At 28.9% G+C, this 19,869-nt stretch overlaps 3 protein-coding genes and 1 non-coding gene across 6 annotated transcripts; 2 read left to right on the plus strand and 2 right to left on the minus strand.

Annotated features, from left to right (window-relative positions):
- The first annotated feature begins 1,634 nt into the window (after positions 1-1,634).
- On the plus strand, positions 1,635-7,579 carry LOC105461057 (kinesin-associated protein 3). Of its 2 annotated transcripts, none has more exons than XM_011707546.1 (16): positions 1,635-1,828; positions 2,039-2,156; positions 2,726-2,894; positions 3,418-3,627; positions 3,760-3,896; positions 3,986-4,498; positions 4,577-4,745; positions 4,900-5,000; positions 5,081-5,299; positions 5,412-5,577; positions 5,729-5,854; positions 5,960-6,064; positions 6,191-6,276; positions 6,402-6,591; positions 6,665-6,755; positions 6,862-7,579. In XM_011707546.1, exons 1-16 carry the CDS (start codon positions 1,803-1,805, stop codon positions 6,998-7,000), a joined length of 2,565 nt encoding a protein of 854 aa, XP_011705848.1. In that variant the 5' UTR covers positions 1,635-1,802; the 3' UTR covers positions 7,001-7,579. The 2 variants fall into 2 exon arrangements, with proteins under 2 accessions (XP_011705848.1, XP_011705849.1); XM_011707547.1 differs by having other exon boundaries at positions 5,960-6,058.
- Positions 7,580-10,553: 2,974 nt separating this feature from the next.
- Positions 10,554-14,116, minus strand: LOC105461058 (ribonuclease P protein subunit p40-like). Of its 2 annotated transcripts, XM_011707548.1 has the most exons (7): positions 13,814-14,116; positions 13,544-13,704; positions 12,819-12,963; positions 12,111-12,275; positions 11,798-11,923; positions 10,995-11,184; positions 10,554-10,903 (listed from the first exon to the last, which is right to left on the minus strand). In XM_011707548.1, exons 2-7 carry the CDS (start codon positions 13,673-13,675, stop codon positions 10,570-10,572), a joined length of 1,092 nt encoding a protein of 363 aa, XP_011705850.1. In that variant the 5' UTR covers positions 13,676-13,704; positions 13,814-14,116; the 3' UTR covers positions 10,554-10,569. The 2 variants fall into 2 exon arrangements, with proteins under 2 accessions (XP_011705850.1, XP_011705851.1); XM_011707549.1 differs by lacking the exon at positions 11,798-11,923.
- Positions 14,117-14,148: 32 nt separating this feature from the next.
- Positions 14,149-14,221, plus strand: Trnam-cau. The gene has a single exon. It is a non-coding gene; the product is annotated as a tRNA-Met (tRNA).
- A 999-nt stretch (positions 14,222-15,220) lies between these two features.
- On the minus strand, positions 15,221-19,711 carry LOC105461060 (RNA-binding protein NOB1). Its single transcript, XM_011707550.1, has 6 exons — positions 19,551-19,711; positions 19,223-19,355; positions 17,300-17,511; positions 16,694-17,123; positions 15,586-15,920; positions 15,221-15,499 (listed from the first exon to the last, which is right to left on the minus strand). Exons 1-6 carry the CDS (start codon positions 19,620-19,622, stop codon positions 15,239-15,241), a joined length of 1,443 nt encoding a protein of 480 aa, XP_011705852.1. The 5' UTR covers positions 19,623-19,711; the 3' UTR covers positions 15,221-15,238.
- Positions 19,712-19,869: the final 158 nt, after the last annotated feature.

Here is a 19,869-nt window from a genome sequence, read left to right on the forward strand (position 1 = left end):
ATAGCGTAGTTTAGTAATTGCTAAAAATTAAGCAATTAATCAATAATATAATATTAATTTTATGATTCATTATATTAGATCAATGATTTTAATAATTGCTATAATATAGTTAATTTTATTTAAAACTGCATTTTTATAGTTACCATCCGTGTTTGATTATTGAGATCCAGAGAGATGATAAAACAGCTCGAAGAAAAATGTAATTTTGTATATATGATATATATATTATATAGCATTATAAATATTCATATTTATTTATAAAGCATTTATATAATAAAAATCCATGATTTTAATAATGTATTTATTCAAATAAATCGCAAAATTTATGTCAAAAGTTGATAACATCGACACTCGCTGCAATTTATATATACCTCCGGGCCCTCACAAAAATTTGTCCAGGGCTGATGGTCTTCAAGTATATTCACTTTTAGTATAGTACATGGAGGTGGAATGCCTTTGTTCTTTGTAGGCCACAAGTGAGTCCAAGAGTGGTAAGGAGTGCGAGAGAGAAAGGTATTCGTGCGATACCACGGCTGCGTTCCGCAAAGCGCATCATGCGCAAGATTTATCTTTTTATCTTTGTTTAACATTTGATGAACAACAAGGACACCATAATATATCATGCGCATGATGCGCTTTGCGGAACACAGCCCACGTGATACTTCGTCCTCTTTGTCTGTCGAATGATCGACGCATGCGCAGAAAGGACGAATATTACTCGTCTACCTTTCTCTCTCGCACACATCTTGGACACAGTTTTTGAGCCAACATTCCACCTCCATGTCTATATATATTCAAAGTCTTCAACGCAGTATCTCGTCGGTAGTATATATTATAGGAACACGAAAAATAAAATTGCTGCTTTCTAATTTATTGCTAATTTTAATTTATTCTATTGATTCAGCATTGCACTTATTAAGAAAAAAGATATTAATTTAATTTCCTTGCTTTTTTCTATTCCCATATACAGTATTATATATTATAAATGAAGAAAAAAATTTGTAGAAAATTCATTTTTGTAAAAGGATATGTTTAGAAATTAGGAAAATAAATATCTGAAGAATTTTTAGCGATTTTACTAAAGTTGCTCACTTGCAAACAGGCGAGCATTCAGGAATTCACGGTATATCATTTTATCCTTGTTATTCACTGAGCCCACTCAGTGAGCTGCAGTGAGCTTTTGTATCTGATTCGTATATTCCTCTAGATCTAAAAATATAGACCAAATAGATGCAAGAGCTCCATGAGCGCTCAATCAAACATCGATCTGCCGCTTATCTTTTTCATATTAGTTTAATATAGGGTTTCTTTCTGGCTTAAGTTCATATTATATATCATTTATACCAATAATTTTGATCAAATCGATTAAATTTACAATATGAGGACTTTTAAAGCCTTGTGTCCATGATACTAGAAATCGGTCCAAGTTCTTGGACCGAGAACTGTGTAGCCAATCAACTTGCAGCTTTTACGGAAAAATAGTAATTTTATTGGCTATACAGTTCTCGATCCGAGAACTTTGATCGATTTCTAGTATCGTGGACACAAGCCTTTAAGACGTGTGAGAAAGAAGCATATGAACGGAACTTAAGTTCTACCGCTACTTTCACGTCGCTCGCGACGCAGCCGTAGTCTGTGGAATGTGGGTGTGCTGATGATATATATCTGACAGGTCTTCTCTTCTCTCCATGGAGATGGAGTAATTGCAAATAAATTGACAGAAAAAAATTCGCGAATTGTACGTAAACGGCGTGGAGAAGGTATTCTAGTCAAGGGAGTTCAGCGAAATAACTAGCGGTAAAATGGATGAAGCTAAATTTCTGAAAAGGTGAGAATGAGGCCGTCGCTTCTGCATCTGTCAAACGACTGTCAGTCGTCTGTCAAACACCTATGTGTGATTCTCGCACGAGTATATCGCAAAACTCTTAAAACGTTCGCAGTATGGAGTTTCACGAATGTCGTAGTAAATGTTTTGTAGAAATAAATTATATACCTGTATAATGCAGTAAATTTGTACAATTCTCATACCGTCATTTAGGAAGGTGAGATCCGGGACATTGGATGTCCACCCAACGGAGAAGGCTCTGGTGGTAAACTACGACGTTGAAGCACTGATATTGGGAGAACTGGGAGATCCTATGCTCGGTGATCGCAAGGCACGTTTTCTTACGTACATAGTAGATAATACTTTGTATTTTTATTAGAAATGGCCCACTCAAATGTTTGTAAAATTTTTATGTTGAATTTTTAATATATCCGAGTGTTAATTTAATATAATGTTTGATTATGTTAATTTGAAAATTTTGCGTTACTGTATTGTTATTTTACATATATTTCTTAATGTTAAAATAACAGCTAGTAGATTTATAGTAGAGTAAGTAAATAAATAACATAAAAGTAGTTAAAAAATTCCAAGATAAATGAATGAAAAATGTACATGTTAATTTTACATATAAGTGTTAATTTTACTGAAGAAGTATGTTTCTATAATTTATTTCCAAATTATATCAAAATGTTACATTTTTTATGTTAAATTTTACATAAAAAAATATAAAATGTAAAATGCTTGTATTACTTTTTAATATATTCATTTTGCGTTAAATTAACACAAAAATTTGAGCGGACATGTAAAATGTGTTAAATTTAACACAAATTTTCCAACTATAAAGAAATATAATTGACTTATAAGCCCTAAGCTATATCGTACATTTATCCTCATGTACAGGAATGTCAAAAAATAATCAGATTGAAGAGCTTGAACGCAGACACAAATGTTTCTCTCCTGGCCAAGGAGGTAATGGAAAAATGTTCATTGATACACGAATCCAAACTACGCGAGGTTGAGCAATTGATTTATTACTTACAAAATCGTCGGACCAATGATATCAACGCAGGTAATGTGAAATTTTTATATAATCAGCATGCACGTCATCAGTTTATAGAATTGAAAAATGTATTTAAAATTTATATATTGTACAGAAGTATTATTAAGCATCAAGATTCGCTTTGACCGAATACACCCAGAACAGCATCATGTCTAAAATCGGGACATCTTAAAGACATTAAGGGCTAATAATTTTACCATCTTTGATTAACTTAACTGACCAACTAGGTATCATCTATGATTGAGCAATTCTGATCAGTTCTGCTTATGACAAATGCAATTGGTCAATTCCAATGAAATAATCAACCAGTTAAGTTAAACTCAGATGATGAAATTGGCCCTAAAACATCTTTAAGACATCCTTCAGGCGTTTTATATCTTGATTTTGAATGTGCGTGCTATCTAGGAAGTTTTTTTTCGCTTAATTATATTGTATATTTTATATATCGATTCATTTCCATTTACTACTATATTTTTATGTTTACTGTTTTTATTTAGAAGCTAGAAGTTTATTAAATTTATAATTTTTATAGGTAGCGACAGTAACTCTCAACCGCCAAGACCGGCATCGTCGATCAATTCAGTGATCACGGAGAACAGCGAAGTTGAACGGGCAGTCATTAGTAACGTTGATAATTATATCGAATTATTGTACGAGGAAATACCAGGAAAGATTAAAGGTTCATCGTTAATTTTACAATTAGCAAGGATACCTGACAATCTTTTGGAATTGACAAAAAACGGTAATTGTGTTATATATTTCTATAAATAATAATTCTGAACGATAATTTTAATTTCATAATGATGAGAAGATTTTGTATTATTGAAAATTCTATTAGCTATATTATAATGAGATTATTTCTTTCTTCATATAGAATCCTTACTAAGTGCATTAGCTCGAGTCCTGAGAGAAGATTGGCGGCGCAGCATAGAATTGTCCACGAACATCATTTATATTTTCTTTTGCTTCTCAACGTACAGCCAGTTTCATAACATTGTACTTGAATACAGAGTAAGTTGCGAACGCTGATGAAACTTGAAAATTCTAACTTCTTGTGAAACTAATTATATACATATTCACATATCTTTCTTTATGTACAGATTGGTTCCCTTTGCATGGATATAATTGATTTTGAATTACGTCGCTACGACCAATGGAAGGAGGACATGGAGAAACGTCGAAAACAGTTTGAGAACACCACTGGTTTAACGTTTTTCCCAGCGGGCAATAATGACAATTGTGATAGAAAAATTAGAATCATCGATGACATTTGGAATATGGATGGTCCGTTGGATTATGAAGTCAAGAGACGATCTGCAGAAGTATCTGTAACCATATCTGAGAGTGATATTAAAAAGTTGAAAGAGGAACTTGAAAAAAGTCGCAAGAAGTTTAAGAGCTTGACTAAGAAGCAGGAGCAATTGCTGCGAGTTGCGTTTTATCTACTCTTAAATATTGCCGAGAACGCTATGGAAGTCGAAAGGAAAATGCGTAAAAAGAATGTCATCGGCATGTTGATTAAAACACTAGATAGGACAAATATAGACTTGTTGATTCTTGTTGTCACATTTTTGAAGAAATTATCCATCTTTCGCGAAAACAAAGATCTTATGGTAATATTAAGTAATATTTTACATGAATATAATAGAAAGAGTATTATATATAGTGTAAATTTAAATTGACATTTACAGGCAGAAGAAAATATTGTAGACAAATTACCAAGGCTTTTACAAAATAATAATGCTGATCTTGTACTAAGCACTTTAAAATTGTTGTTCAATCTTTCTTTTGATGCTAAATTGAGAGCAAGAATGATTAGAGTTGGTATGTTACCAAAATGGATAAAGTTGCTTAGCCAAGGTAAGATTTGTGTTAAAAAAAAAAAAAAAAAAAAAAAGTAATTTCAAAAAAGATGCTAAAAAAGTGTGTGATTTTGTTTTTAAAAATATGTATATGAAAATTTTATCATAATATCTATTCAGTATATTTCATTTCGTCAATATTATGTTTACAGCTGACATCAAAAATAAGAACACAATTGTGGGACTACTTTATCATGCCAGTATGGATGACAAAGTGAAAGCAATGTTTACAAATACAGATTGCATTCCAATGGTATGCAAAAATGTTTGAAATTTTTAAATAAATTTAACCAGCTTGAAATTCATTTCATAACATGTGTACATTCTCTTTAGGTAACAAACATGATACTAAATTCTGAGGATGAACATGTAAGATCTGAATTAATAGCACTCGGCATAAATTTAGCTATTAACAATAAGAATGCCCAGCTGATGGTGGAAAACAATCGCTTGCAAGGTCTCATAAAAATTGCATTTAGAAATCAAGATGCTCTCGTAATGAAGATGATTAGAAACATCTCCCAACATGAGTCGACGAAGGAAAACTTTGTCGTGAGTTGAAACGTTAACGTTAACGTTAAAATTAAGATTAATATGCCAAATATCATATGTATTATAATTTTTGTTGACATTGTATATATTTGTATATATATATATTTAATAGGAATTTGTGGGTGATTTTGCAATGGCCTTGACTCAATCTGATTCTCAAGACTTTGTACTAGAAGTGATTGGCGTGTTAGGCAATTTAGAATTGCCTGATTTGGATTATTCTCAAATCATTCAACGCTGCAATCTTATACCATGGATACGCAATAATCTGGTTCCAGGTAATCTGGTTCCTTTTTTCTTTTATCTCACGTTAGTCTATGTATTTAATATTAATAAATAGAGTTGAGATAATATTAAATATATTTATAAGAGAGATAATATTAAATCTATTCTAGAATCATTTTATTACATCGTTTCTTATATCTGCAGGTAAAGCACAAGACGATATAGTTCTTGAGATTGTCATATTTCTGGGCACTGCAGCTTACGACGAAGATTGTGCTCGTTTGTTATGTAAGGCTGATATACTTCTCTCTCTTATCGAACTGCTTAAAGGTATGCGTGTTTTAAAACAAATGTGCACAAAATATTATACTTTTAAAATATATTTTTATATATATGGGAGACAAGCACTATTTTCAATATGTAAAATCATTACAGCCAAACAGGAGGATGATGAAATGGTTTTGCAAATTATTTATGTTTTTTATCAAATTGCAAAGCATGATTCAACCCGAGATTATTTGATTCGCGAGACCGGTAATGGTAATATATAATCAATTTTCTCAGTCGTTGGATCTGTTAAAGATGCACAAAAAAATACTGCAAATTTATGTTATAAATATCTTTAAACACGAATAAATTGTGATAAAATTATGATATTATTTGTAGAAGCTCCAGGATATCTAATCGATCTAATGCACGACAAAAATCCTGCAATCAGAAAAGTCTGTGATACATGCTTAGATGTTATTGCCGTAAGTGATAGAACACACGCAAATTTGCTTTCTCGTTTTCATAAATATCATGTTAAATAATACGCTATGAAAACAATTTGTGTGTAACATCATCAAGAAGTACCAAATGTTCAAATTTATTCTAGATATGCGACAAGAATTGGGCGGCCCGCATAAAGGTGGAAAAATTCCGTTCACATAATCAACAATGGCTGGAAATGGTTGAGTCTATCGGATCAGATTCGATCAATCATGTATTACCGGATGACGATGATGACAGTCTGTCTCCATTTATCAGTGGTGACCTATTAAAACATACTATATTATTTCCCTCTGGTAATATTTTTATTATTTTCTTTTTTTACGAAATTATTTAGCACTTTCTTTATAATAGATCATTCTCGCATAGGTAACGCAGCATTATTTAATGCGGATGACGGATTTTCAACTATGAAAAATTCATCGGAATCATCTGAAAACCCCAGTCGACCTGTCAGCAGGTACATATCCAATGATACGTTATATATTTGATGCGACAGTGCAGCATTAATCTTATATAAATGAACTGTGATTACACGAAAAACTAATTATTTATACATATTTTAGGTATCGAGATCTCGACGAACTAGGCGAACTCGTGGCGCGTTCTAAGTCTCGTATGTCCGTTGCTTCAGGTATAGAGGATTTGTACTATAATTCTAGAGTGAAATTCAATGATTCGGATAATTCCCACGTATTAATCTGAAGATTAATCCAAACGTTCTGATATTGATACGTGACTTAACTTTTCAAAGATGCCTAGGATATTTTGCGTTATCTTGACATCATATATATTCAATGTAAAAAAAAACATTTGCTACCATTTACAAAGACATGTCTGCTTAAATTGAAGATTTTATTATATATATTATAGACTTTTATTATATATAAGTATAGGCTTTAATCTCACACAGTCAAATATTTTAGTATCTTTTAGTATCTTTTTTATGTATTATTTTTTAAATATTTATTTATTTATTTATAAGCGTCAGCTTTACACTGATGCATATAATTCTGTTATGTTGCAAAATATAGTATTATGTCCATATTTCTTTTATCTTGTGATAGACTTCAGATAGTCAAAATAGTGTATAATGTATATGTGGTTGAATGTAAAATTAGTATTTATCATAGCTCAGAGGTCTCTTGTAGTATTTATATTGTTAATATCAGTTAATAAAAAGACAAGTGGTGTATGAAAATGCCGAACAATTAAGAGCAACGTAAAGATGAAACTATAATATTTTGAAAGAGAAACTTTTTCTTATATTCAATGCATATGGTATCTCATGCAATAAGTATAGCCATATATTTGTTTTTCTTTCTTTAGAGTATAATTAAATGTGTGTACATCTATTTGTCTTTCATTTTTCATTGCATCTCTTGTCTCTTTATTATTAACTTATCATATTTATATTAATATTATATTAAGATAGTATTTTATTATATCAATAAAATGCATGACTTATAGCTACCAATTATCCTCTACGTGATAAAATAAATTATGATTGAATCTCATAGATTATTAGTGTGTAATGATTTACTTGAAAAGATTTTCCTTACAATCCGATTCCTTATTCAACATGAAATTAAATATTTGTTCTGCTTGATTTTGATTTCCGATCATCTTGGTGAAAAAGAATTTAGAACAATTCTCATAATACATAATATTTTTAAAAATTTATATTTTCAATTTTTATGAAGATTTCTAAAAAAAATATCTTAAACTTCTTTAAATTTTATGTTTTCTTCAGAAATTATAGAATGAGAAATCTTTTATAAAGAAACACAAAGATGTGTTCTCGTTCGATTTCAATAGGCATTTAATATGTTGTATTCTAGACAAAAATAAGAGACATGTATTTTTTTATACCTGCTTATATACAGTTTTAGAGAGTGAAACATCCCTTAAAAGAAAATTGGTTTTTTCTTTCAAAGCGTATAATTGAATTATTGAAACTATGAGAGATAAAAAATATTCTTAAAAAAGTTATACGGTTTAAAGAGTACTAGGTATATAATAGTGACAGAGTATTAAAAGAAAATATTTGTTATTCCCTTACCACTTAACTTCTTTTTTAAATTTTGAAATATTTTTATGATTAACAGTTATTTTAATATGTACAAATTCAATCACATATGATAAAGTTATTTTCCAAAATATTTTTGAGAAATAATTATAAACGTCTCTATATGCGTACTATCTGTATTCATTTATGCGCTCGATTTATGCGCTTCATCTTCACGCAGCACTATTATTATTATAGTAAAGGAGCATTTATATAATACAAATGTTTCGTGAAATAGAAAGAGAACCTCCATAAGTTAGAAGAAAATATTCGAAAAAATGGATAACCTTATAATTACAAACTTTTATGCAAAGAATGAAATAAAAAAGGCAATATGTATGAAAATTTTATAATCTTCTAAAACATTCAAGTCGTCAGTATGCAAGTACAACAAAAGAAGGAAAAAAGAGAAAATAAATATTTAATATTCATATAATTAAATGATAAATACATATTATGTCAAAGCTCTTTATTAGTTGTAAGAAATTATGTAATAATATAATTGTGTAATAATGCAGTAATACAATAACATTACATGAATAAAAATATTGTAAATATATTATAATTAATACTTATGGGTCAAACTGATAATAAAGATGATCATGAAAGAAATATTGTATACAAAAAGATTTCTTACATCATGCGCAACTAATTACATAGCTATACACAAATATCAAGATTGTTTTTGAATGTTTTTTGAAATAAAAATTTACAGGTGTTTCATTCTTCTGACCTAATTTCTATATAATCATTTTTATATTATGCATATTTAGAGATCAAAATTTCTAAATCTTGGCAATAAAAATTAAATCTAGAAATATCTGAAAAATATTTTATAATCTTTTTCCATGAACGAAAGCATACACATGGACTAATAATGATCTCTGATCATTGTTTCTGTTGAAAGTTAGAAACACAATATTTCTTTTGCAGATTCTGGTCTATTAATTCTTGCAATTAGGGCAATGATCAGTCCTAGAATCCAATGAAATTGATTTAAAACCTTAGAAAAAACTTCTCTTAACTATATATTTCAAATAATGTAATGTCGATTTTTAAGCCATAACGTAAATATTTCCTTTAACTTGTTTCTTGTGCTGGCAAACCGAGTGATTCAGTGGATTCTTTTTAAAATATTTTTTTTTAATAATGAAAAGAGGCGCTAATAATTTACTATCAATAAAAATTGTTAGTTGTATAATATAATTATTTATAATTGCCGATACTAATTATATATTGTGCAGTCTGTCTTTTTTGTATTTTGAACTGCCAATGAACGACCAGCATGAAGTTCTAATTGGAATCTGTTTTGACCTGAGTTATATATATTTTTAAATCCATAACGTGTAACCCTGGCAAAAATAAAAATTGTAGCGTAAGTCAAATAGTAAATGCAGAGTAATAGAAGTGTAAGCAAATATATTCTAGGGAGTGTAGATTGAAATAATGGAATGTAAAATTAAAATGTTTCGTAAACGCTTTATGCACATTTCGATTGCTGTTTCAACTACACTACCTAGAACGTTTGCTTGCGCTACGTTTGCTGTCACTGCCTTTTCGTTTAATTTATGCTTCTTTTTGTTCTTACGCTTTATTTTCGCCAGGGAATTAATGTTTAACATTTTCGATAAATTTAATATTATCTTCTGCTTCCAGATATTCTTTTGATTTTAGAGTTTTTTTTATTATAAATCCTTTGACTTGTCAGAGAGGAAATACTAGCAATATTAATATCATAAATAAACGCTTCTTTTTCTTGGAATTTATTCAATGCATATGATGAAATATCTTTCAGATACTCTAATCTAGTCCGATCTCTGTTCACTTGTTCATTCCATCGTAATTGGCGTAGTAATGTAATCTTTTCAAATCTTTTTTTTCACGGTTTTAAATAATCTTGACTTAACTGAATTAGGTTCCCAAAACTTAAAGCATTTCTTTTTTTATATTCAATAGAAATTTTCACACATTATTTCCTTATATAAAAAAAAAAATTAAAGAAATTTTCTCAAAGTTTCTTAAAAAGTTATAAAATTATTACTTAAAAAATTCTGAAAAATTATATGAAGATTTTAAGACAAAATTTTTATCAGGAGTATTTTATACAAAATACAAATTTTTATCACAGAGTTACAGTATCATGATTTAATAAAAAAATAGATTTAAAACACAATAGATGTAAAACACGTATATATTAACAAAAAATTTAACGTACTTTATTGTTAGAACTTAAATTTCTTCGTATGACAACGTCATTTTTAGATCGAAATACAATAGTGTAACTATTATCTCCATCGGTGAAAAATGTGTGCTCTTTCAAATCAAAACTAGTAGGACTATCTGCAAATCCTTGTACGTCTAAACTAACCCATGGTAAAGTGTCTCGCGATAATACATATTGTTTTAAAGCATTATACGCTTCTTGAATCTTCCGTCGTGTAAAGAATCCAGTCCACTGTAAATACTGCACCTGTCCAACATGTATCGAAGGAGAAGGGGACCGATATGTGTTTGAATAATCATCCTTTCCCTTGGTAGATCTAATGTTAAAAAAAATGTTAGTTGTCATTGTCATATTTCTACGGCCTTGTTGATCACCGTAAAGTTATTTTGAAATACGAATGAACGTACAGATCACCATTAATGCTGAAGACTCCGAGCCATTCAAAGAAATCGACATCGGTCTTGTCACATCTGTCCTCGTAAGTAGGTACTGTTAATGAATACTTAGTCCTTTGGGAAAATTTCTGGCGACAAAGATAAACATTATAATCGCGTGCGTGAAACCATGCTGCTACAGACGAAGGGCACACGTTGATTTCTGAAATATTCAAATAATTATGTGAGAAAACAAATGTATGTATACAAATACCAGGGTTGGGTAAGTTAATATAATATATTTTTTAACTAAATTAAGTTAAAGTTAATAATTTACAAAATTAATTTATTTAAGTTAAAGTTGCATGAACGAAAAACTTAGTTAAAACTTGTTAAGATTAAATTAACTAATAAGTTAAATTAAAAGTTAATTTTGAAAAATATCATTTATATTAAATTAAAATGTAGTTATTTTTAAAAATAAAATTACTCTAAATAAAAAAAATTACAATATCAAATCAATTTAATATTTTATTTGTAAATTAAGTTTATACAAAATAATAACAAAATATTTTCTTTATACAAAAATGTTTTTCTTTTAAATAGGTAAATTTTTAACATAGAAAAAAGTTAATAAGTTAAAGTTTATATTATATATTTAAAAATAACTAGTTGAAGTTAATAGTTAACGCGTTTAAAAGTAACTAAGTTAAAAGTTATTAACTATTTAACTTTATTATTTAACTTTTAACTTCTTGGGTAGTAACTATAGTTACTACGCAACCCTGACAAATACTATATTGAGCATACTATAAGAAAGGCAGAAGTATGTGTACCTGGTGGATCCCAAGATATTATAACATCAAACTTCTGGGTAAGTCGTTCTTCTAACGCTACTCGAATTCTTTCATAAATCTTTTTACCAGGAACAAAATTTTCGTTTGTTAGATCGATCTTCACTACTTTTAATTGAAAAAAAAAAAAAACGTTAAAATTCATATAAAAAGATGTATGATACGTTTGATTAAAATAGACTATAAATATATATATCATGTGTAAATATATATCATAGTGTATTACATAAGTATAAAATTAAATTAATTGTTAATACTACATTTATTATTTTATTGTATTATTATTAGAACTTACTGTAACGTGTATGAGGCTTGTGACCAAAGGCAGAAGGACTCCCTTCTAAACCAAGTGCTTGGTAATCATCTGTTAGCAAAGAGAGTATTAAGCATCCAGTTGGAGTTACACAAATGGAATTCTGCAAGTCTATTTTGTTTCCTATTGTCAAAAGATTAATTTCTCCTGAAATTCGAAATGTAGATATTAGTAGAAATATACTTACAGAGTGGAGGGAAGAATAATTGTGCACTTTGAGAATATATTACATATTGTTCCCTTAATTTATTGCATTTTCTTAGAAAAGGTAGTAATAAGAGCAAAAGAGGACTAATAAAATATTTAAATCGTTATAAAAATAAATATTATTTTTCAATAAAATTACTTTTAATTTATTTTTCGTTTTATATAGAATGTTAAACGTTTACATTAATTTGTGGGGATTTATACTTATAGACAAGGCTGTATTAATTTTTAAACGTACAATTGATAAACAGAAATTTTCACTAATTGTAAGTATAAGAGTAAAAATACTCTCCTCATACTTTTGTTTATACTTTTCTCATGTTTTTGATTTTGATGGAAAATAGCTTATAAAAAAAAAAGATTTTTTTTCTTTAAACAAGCATGTGACATACTTCTTTCACAGTTATTAATATACAAATAATATAATCGCAGAGAGACATACAAATACATGGCATATATAAAGAAAATCAATAATAAATTCACCTTTTTTAACAAAAGCCTCGATAAATTCTATTCTTAAAAGATCGCTGACGCGCAGCCCATTTATTTGATAATAATCTGTATCCTCCGACAAACAATTATGTAAACTCAATGGAATGGTAATGGTATCAGGAAACACCATGGATATCTGGAACAAAAAAATAGCAGGGTTGGGTAAGTTAATATTTTTTAAATGCTAAATTAAGTTAAAATTAATAACTTACAGAATTAATTTAATTAAGTTAAAAGTTGCATGAATAAGAAACTAACTCAGTTAAAATTTGCGTTGAGATTAAATAATTAAAGTTAAATTAAAAGTTAATTTTGAAAAACATTATTTATATTAAATTAAAATGTTACTTTTAAAAATAAAATTACTCTAAATAAAAAAAATTATAATATAAATCAAATCAATTTAATATTTTATTTGTAAATTAAGTTTATATGAAATAACAAAATATTTTCTTTATATGAAAATGTTTTTTCTTTTAAATATGTAAATTTTTAACTTCAAAAAAAGTTAATAAATTAAAGTTTATATATATTTAAAAATAACTAGTTGAAGTTAATAATTAACTCGTTTAAAATTAACTAAGTTAAGTTAAAATTTACTATTTAACTATTAACTTCTTAAATTAACTAGTTACTATCTAACTCTGGAAAATAGGATTTGGGCATATTATCTTGCAAATTTGCTGAGTTTTGAAAGAAGTTATCAGTAAACTTACTGAATGATTAAAGTAATGATTCTTTATCAATGTGGGTATATTTCCTTCTCTCAACTTTGTTGTCATATCCAAGTGTAATGTGGTGCTGTAATGTGGTGGCGGTTCAACGTTCCACGTCTCTGGGCATAACATGATTTTCTTTTCTTCTTTATGGATATTTGCTTTCAGAATTAGAAAAAGTACGATGATTAAATTAAATGATATTTAAGTTTGTTATATTATATGCAATTCTATCCTCTAAAGGAGGGCAGAATTACAATGATCACTTACCTTGAATTTGTTTATATTCTGAATTCTCTAGATATTCGAGTCTGTCACAGTGGAATATTTTTCCTTTGCAAATTCCTAACAAAATACGACAAAATAGGGAATCGAATCTTTCGTTTGACAGGCAACTGTTTTATGGATTAAACTATCCGTCCCTTCAAACAGATTAAATTCATTAAATAATTAAATCAACAAAACATCAAAATAGCAAAAGAGATAAAAAAACCGGAAAAAACACATGCTCGTTTTGAGTCTTGTGCGTATACCTAACCTAACTTATTGTTAACCTAATCTTTGCTTTACCTAATATTACTAGACTTATACAAAGTAGCACAAGAGCCTCGGTAGCGCAGTAGGCAGCGCGTAAGTCTCATAATCTTAAGGTCGTGAGTTCGATCCTCACCCGGGGCATTTTTTTACTTTTAGTTTTTTAGTGATACGAACGAGTTAATATAAGTACGAACGAGATATATTAAGTTTCATAATCAGTATAAATAGATTTTTTTATTATATCATAATAAAAACTTATAAAAGATATAATTATGTCTGGCCACATAAGTATAATAATTAAAGCACCGTCATAATCATTGACAAATGTTCCATGTAATGAAAAATAAATTTAAAAAGTTTTATTAAAAATATTTATTTTTACAATTTTAATATTTTATTAGTTCTCCTTTGGCTTTCACTATCACTTTTTCTGGGAAAAAAATTCTCGTATCTCATAATATTTAAAGATTTTGTCATATTTAAAATTTAAAGATTTCTGAAAAAATATTTCAGTCTTTTTCAAGTTTTTAAGTTTTCTTTATAAATTATAGAATGAGAAATCTTAAAAGTCAGAATATTTCAGAATTTACATATACCTATATATTACCGTCAAAACTCATAATTAAAACCTAAATTCACTAGTTAAAACTAGAATAATTATTAATTAGACGTAAACTCAAAAACCTATGAAACAATACAATTATAAACTTTGTTTCAATTAAATTTAAAACTATTTATTTTAATTTGTGAAATCGGGTTTTAACGATTATAGGTTTTGGCGATAACATACATATATAAAGAATTTTAGAAAAGATGTAGGCTTTCTCAACATTTCTAAAATATTTAAATTTGTATTAAAAAAAATCTGAAAAATTTTTTCTAAGTTATAAAATTATACAAAAATTTTTAACAATTCTGAATGTTACATAAAAATTCTGGAAATTAATATGAAGAATTCTAATCTAATCTAAGAAACATTTTTATCACTTTTCAAGAAAATTCAATAAATAAATTAAAGGTGTTTATACTTATGGCCGAAGTTGTAATTAGGTAGGTTTGTATTCTTAAATGTAGCCACAGAATTTACAGAACTTTAAATTGATAAAAAAATTCATGAATGCTCGAAATAACAAACACTGATTTAACAATAAATAGCTTTTATTTTCGTCTCTTTTTGGATTCATTGGGGTTTCTTTTCATCCAGTGCTTGACGACACCATCCGGTCTTATACCCAGCATAGCTGACTTCGAATTTATATCACGCATAACGAACGGAGAATACCCAGCTATGTAATCGTCATCGAGCGGATTATTCTTCACGCGCGCCAAACGTGATGGACGTTGATCCGGCATTGGTTGATCCTCGCATAAAACGGGATTGTTGGCGTGTTTTCCACCTTTCGGCGTTGGTAACGAGAACTGAAAGATTTTATTAGTTTTTACTTTTGCCATCTTTCGCATTCATATAGCTTGTAGATTTATATTTAAAAACTAGTATAGCGTACTCTTTTTCCTCTGGCTGAGAGTGGTCTCCGAAAATTAATGTGAATCTGCTGCTTTCCATTCTCGTCTAACGTGACTTCCACTTTCTTCAGCGTCCTGTTACCGCAATGCGGGCAAAAGATCTTTGTCATAACACTAGTGGTCTTGAAACAGGCATAACATCTGAATACGAATGTTCGCATCTGTTTAATCACTCTGCCATCTAATGATACTACATTCAATCCCATTTGCATAAGTACATTTTGCATTGCAAAATCCATCGTTAAGCACGCGACGGTTGCAGCTTTTTCTTCAAGAACCTCCGAATCCATTTGCTTCTTTATGTTGGAAACGTTTGCTTTCAAAAGATAAATTAATTAAAATTTATATTTATATATTATGAGTATATACATATATAGGGTATCTTAAATAAAAAAAATAAAAATATAAAAATAAAATTTCGTAACATGCTTCAGACAAAAGTTATGTAATTTGAAGGAAAACAAAAATGATAAAATCAATTTTCGAAAAAATCCATTAATCGAAATTACATAAGAAGCATTACAATTTTTTAAAATAGAATTGTATGATTTTTTTTAGATAGCATGATTACTTTCGTATTATTTCATATATATTTTATATACAAAAATATTAGATTTATTAAATTAATAATTTACAAAATATTTTATACTTGATTCTGGCTATTATATAAAATAAAATATTTCGTAAATTATTAATTTTTTGATAATTGTACCTTAATATTTTAAAGCACAGAATAATAAGATGAATTAATGTGTTGGAAAGATACCTAGTTAGTTTTTAAAGAAATTGTATAATTTGCAATATACAATTATGTTTTCTTCAAAAAGCATTGTGTACTTTCTTTATATCAATTGATTCATTAATTTGTAGTGTGGAAATCAAGGGTATCTAATGTTACTTAAAACAGTCAAAGTAGTATTTCTCCTTACTTATTCCATAATTTTGATAATAAGTGTTTTCCCTCCAATACTAACCGTTTCGAAGAAAAACGTGATGAATTTTTTTATCAGATTCACCTTATACATGCATATTTTAATTGTATATACTTGTGCATTAATTCTGATAAAAAATTTGATTAAGTTAATTTACCTGGTGTAATCCAACCACTGTCGTCATCTTCATCATCTTCATCCTCAAAGGATTCATCACTTTTGGACGTTGTATCAACAAAAGCAAGAATGTCATCTACAACATATTTGCCTTCACTCTCGCCTTCAATTTCTAAATCAGTCGGATTGCACTTTAATTTGGAAAATTTATCAGCTAAATCATTCGTTTTATCATCTTCGTTATCCGATGCTGTTTCGTAATCTGACTGTGCTTCATCTGAAGATGCAGATACGTAAAGAGTAGATTGTTTCTTCACATCATTTATCTCTGTATCATTTATTGTATTATCTATTGCTGAGTCATCTATAATATGTACGTTTGCGATATTTTCTTTAGTAACGTCTACTTTTTCTATATTATTCAAAGATACCTCTAAATTTTTGTTATCTTCATCCAATTCTTTTCTCTCCTAAATACAAAATAAGCATTCAGATTAATACAGTATACATGTATCATAGTCAATTTCTTTATGACTGAAGGATCGTGACGTTTGAATGATTGTAATCACTATGTTATTACAGTTTGCCAAAGGGCTTGTCTTCCATGTGAATCGCGATTATTATATAGAAATAATTAACTTCTTACTTTTTTCTTTGGCATGTAGAATCCAAGTGGTAGTTTAGGGTCATCCCCGCTTCCTTTGTTTAGTGTAGATTTAATGACTCTTGTTGTTGGAATGTCTTTCAAATGTGTTGTCCCAACTTTTTCTTTTTCCAACTGATATGTGAGTGCAATTATCTTGATATCAGTAGCAGACAGACTGGTATAGTCGCCACTTTTTTTTGCAAATTCAGTCACTGTAAATGTATAAAAAAATATTAACATTAGTAATATAAATATATTGAAACATGTAATACATTTGCAACAATAGAGCTAAAAAAATATTTCCAGATAATCAGTTTAAATGTTTTGAATTTAACTAAAATTTTGGATTATTAATCTTAAAATGCAATTTTAGTATAATACTGATTGTAGAAAAATAAAAGTATATATTATAGTAATTCATATATATACAGAGTGGCCCTGTATTAGTGGCCATCCCTTTTTATCTTGTAAACTAACAGAGATAGGCCTAATAAATATAATATCAAATTAAACGGCTCTGACTAAACCTTATTGTAAGCATGCAGTGATCACTTAGAAATATTATCTGTTAGAGAGCGAAAAGATATGATTAATTTTTGCATGGTAACATGACAATTTTAATATAATAAAAGTTGTAGCGTTCTTTTTAACAAATACAACGATGTATGATATAACGAAATTATTTTACGAATTATAAGAGTTATTTTAGTTTAAAATTTTGCAGGCAGCTACTACCTTTTCAATTTCGGAAGAGCAATGTGGCCAACTTCTGATTTTCGCGTTGACAATTGACGTGTAATGTTTTATCTTGATCACAGTACTTTCGTTAGTGCGAGAGTCGGAAGTTGGCAGGGCCGAAATTGAAAAGGTAGTAGCTGCCCGCAAAATTTTTAACCAAAATAACTCTTATAATTCATAAGACAATTTCGTTATATTATACATCGTTGTATTCGTTAAAAAGAACTCTACAACTTTTATCATATTAAAATTGTCACCTTACTGTGCAAAAATTAATCATGTCTTTTCGTTCTCTAACATAGAAAATATTTTTAAGTAAACACTGTGCTTACAATAAAGTTTAGTCAGAGCCGTTTAATTTGATATTATATTTATTAGGTCTATCTCTGTTAGTTTAAGAGATAAAAAGGGGTGGCCACTTATACGGGGACACCCTGTGTATATATATATATATATATATATATGTTATTAATATATATATGTTAAATAAAAATTGAATATTATACAAATAAAAGAATATATATAAATGTTTGTTCCTCTTTCTTGTTTATATTTTCCTACAATCAACTTAAAAACAACAATTTTTGAGTTATGTTTTGTAGCAAATAAGCAATATATGTATGTGTGTACATGTATGATATGCTTAGAACATATATTACTGGAAGGAGAATAGAATGCTGAACATGAAGCCAACATCTGTGCGACAGAGAAAGGTATAGATTCCCAATTGTCTGTAATGCGCATGTGCCATTCAGCTCCCACTCAGCCTGTTTTGCCTAATTTTTTATTTGTCGAAAATCTTTTCAAAAAAAAATGAAAAATGGGCCTAAGTGGGGCTGAATGGTACATGCGCATTACAGACAATTGGGAATCTATATCTTTCTCTCTCGTACAGATGTTGGTTTCAGCTCGATGCATGGACGGTATAGGCAATTCTCCTTCCAGTAATATATGTTCTAAGATGATATGTATGACGTTTGTTTTCCACACTAGTGATAAAATGTTTTCATTTTAAAAAGAGAATTTTTGTGTGTGTGTGTGTGTGTGTGTGTGTGTGTGTGTGTGTGCGCGCGTGTGTGAGAAACAGAAAATGATTGATTAACGTGCAATGTGTTCATTCATGTATCCTGTATATGTTTGGCAGCAACAAAGATGCTAAAGAGATCTATTTACTATTCTATTTACCAAATTTAATGTTTTCAGTAAAAGCTTCCTGAATTTTTAAGTCATACGGTAGTACAACCAATCTTCTCAACTGTCTCTTGTTCGTGATTTCGTCAATGACAGCTTGCTCAGTCAAAATGTTAACCCCAATGTCCTACAAAGTTTTTCAATTAAAACTCTATTGGAAACATAAAGGCTGGAATATATTTATACGTTATATTATTTCCATAAAATATTTTAAAATTGAAATTATTTTATTTGCAAACCTTTTGATGACATTGTAAACACAAAACTTTAACAATTAAAATTAATATTTCTATATACTTTTTATATATTTCTTAATAATTACCTGTACAGAAGCATTTTTTATGAAAGCGCTTGTATCAACAATAAGATATTGTACTTTATTCTTATTTTCCATGATTATACTGGATAATATCTCGTGCTGCGAGTAAAGTATGGAACGGCATGCCGCATGGAGAGGAAAAGCATAACGAATCCATAGACAATAGTATAGATAGACTGAGCTGCGTTCAGAAACTTCGCCTAGGTGCATCTAGAGTCCTAGATTATCAGAGAAGCGCGACCGGTGTTACGAGTCCTGATTGGACACGCAAATGGCCAATCATAAGATTGATTTATTGCTATTATAAATGGCTGCCGAATAA

Source organism: Wasmannia auropunctata, unplaced genomic scaffold (genome assembly GCF_000956235.1).
Source record: "Wasmannia auropunctata unplaced genomic scaffold, wasmannia.A_1.0 LD310067.1, whole genome shotgun sequence".
In the NCBI taxonomy this organism is placed as follows: domain Eukaryota; kingdom Metazoa; phylum Arthropoda; class Insecta; order Hymenoptera; family Formicidae; genus Wasmannia; species Wasmannia auropunctata.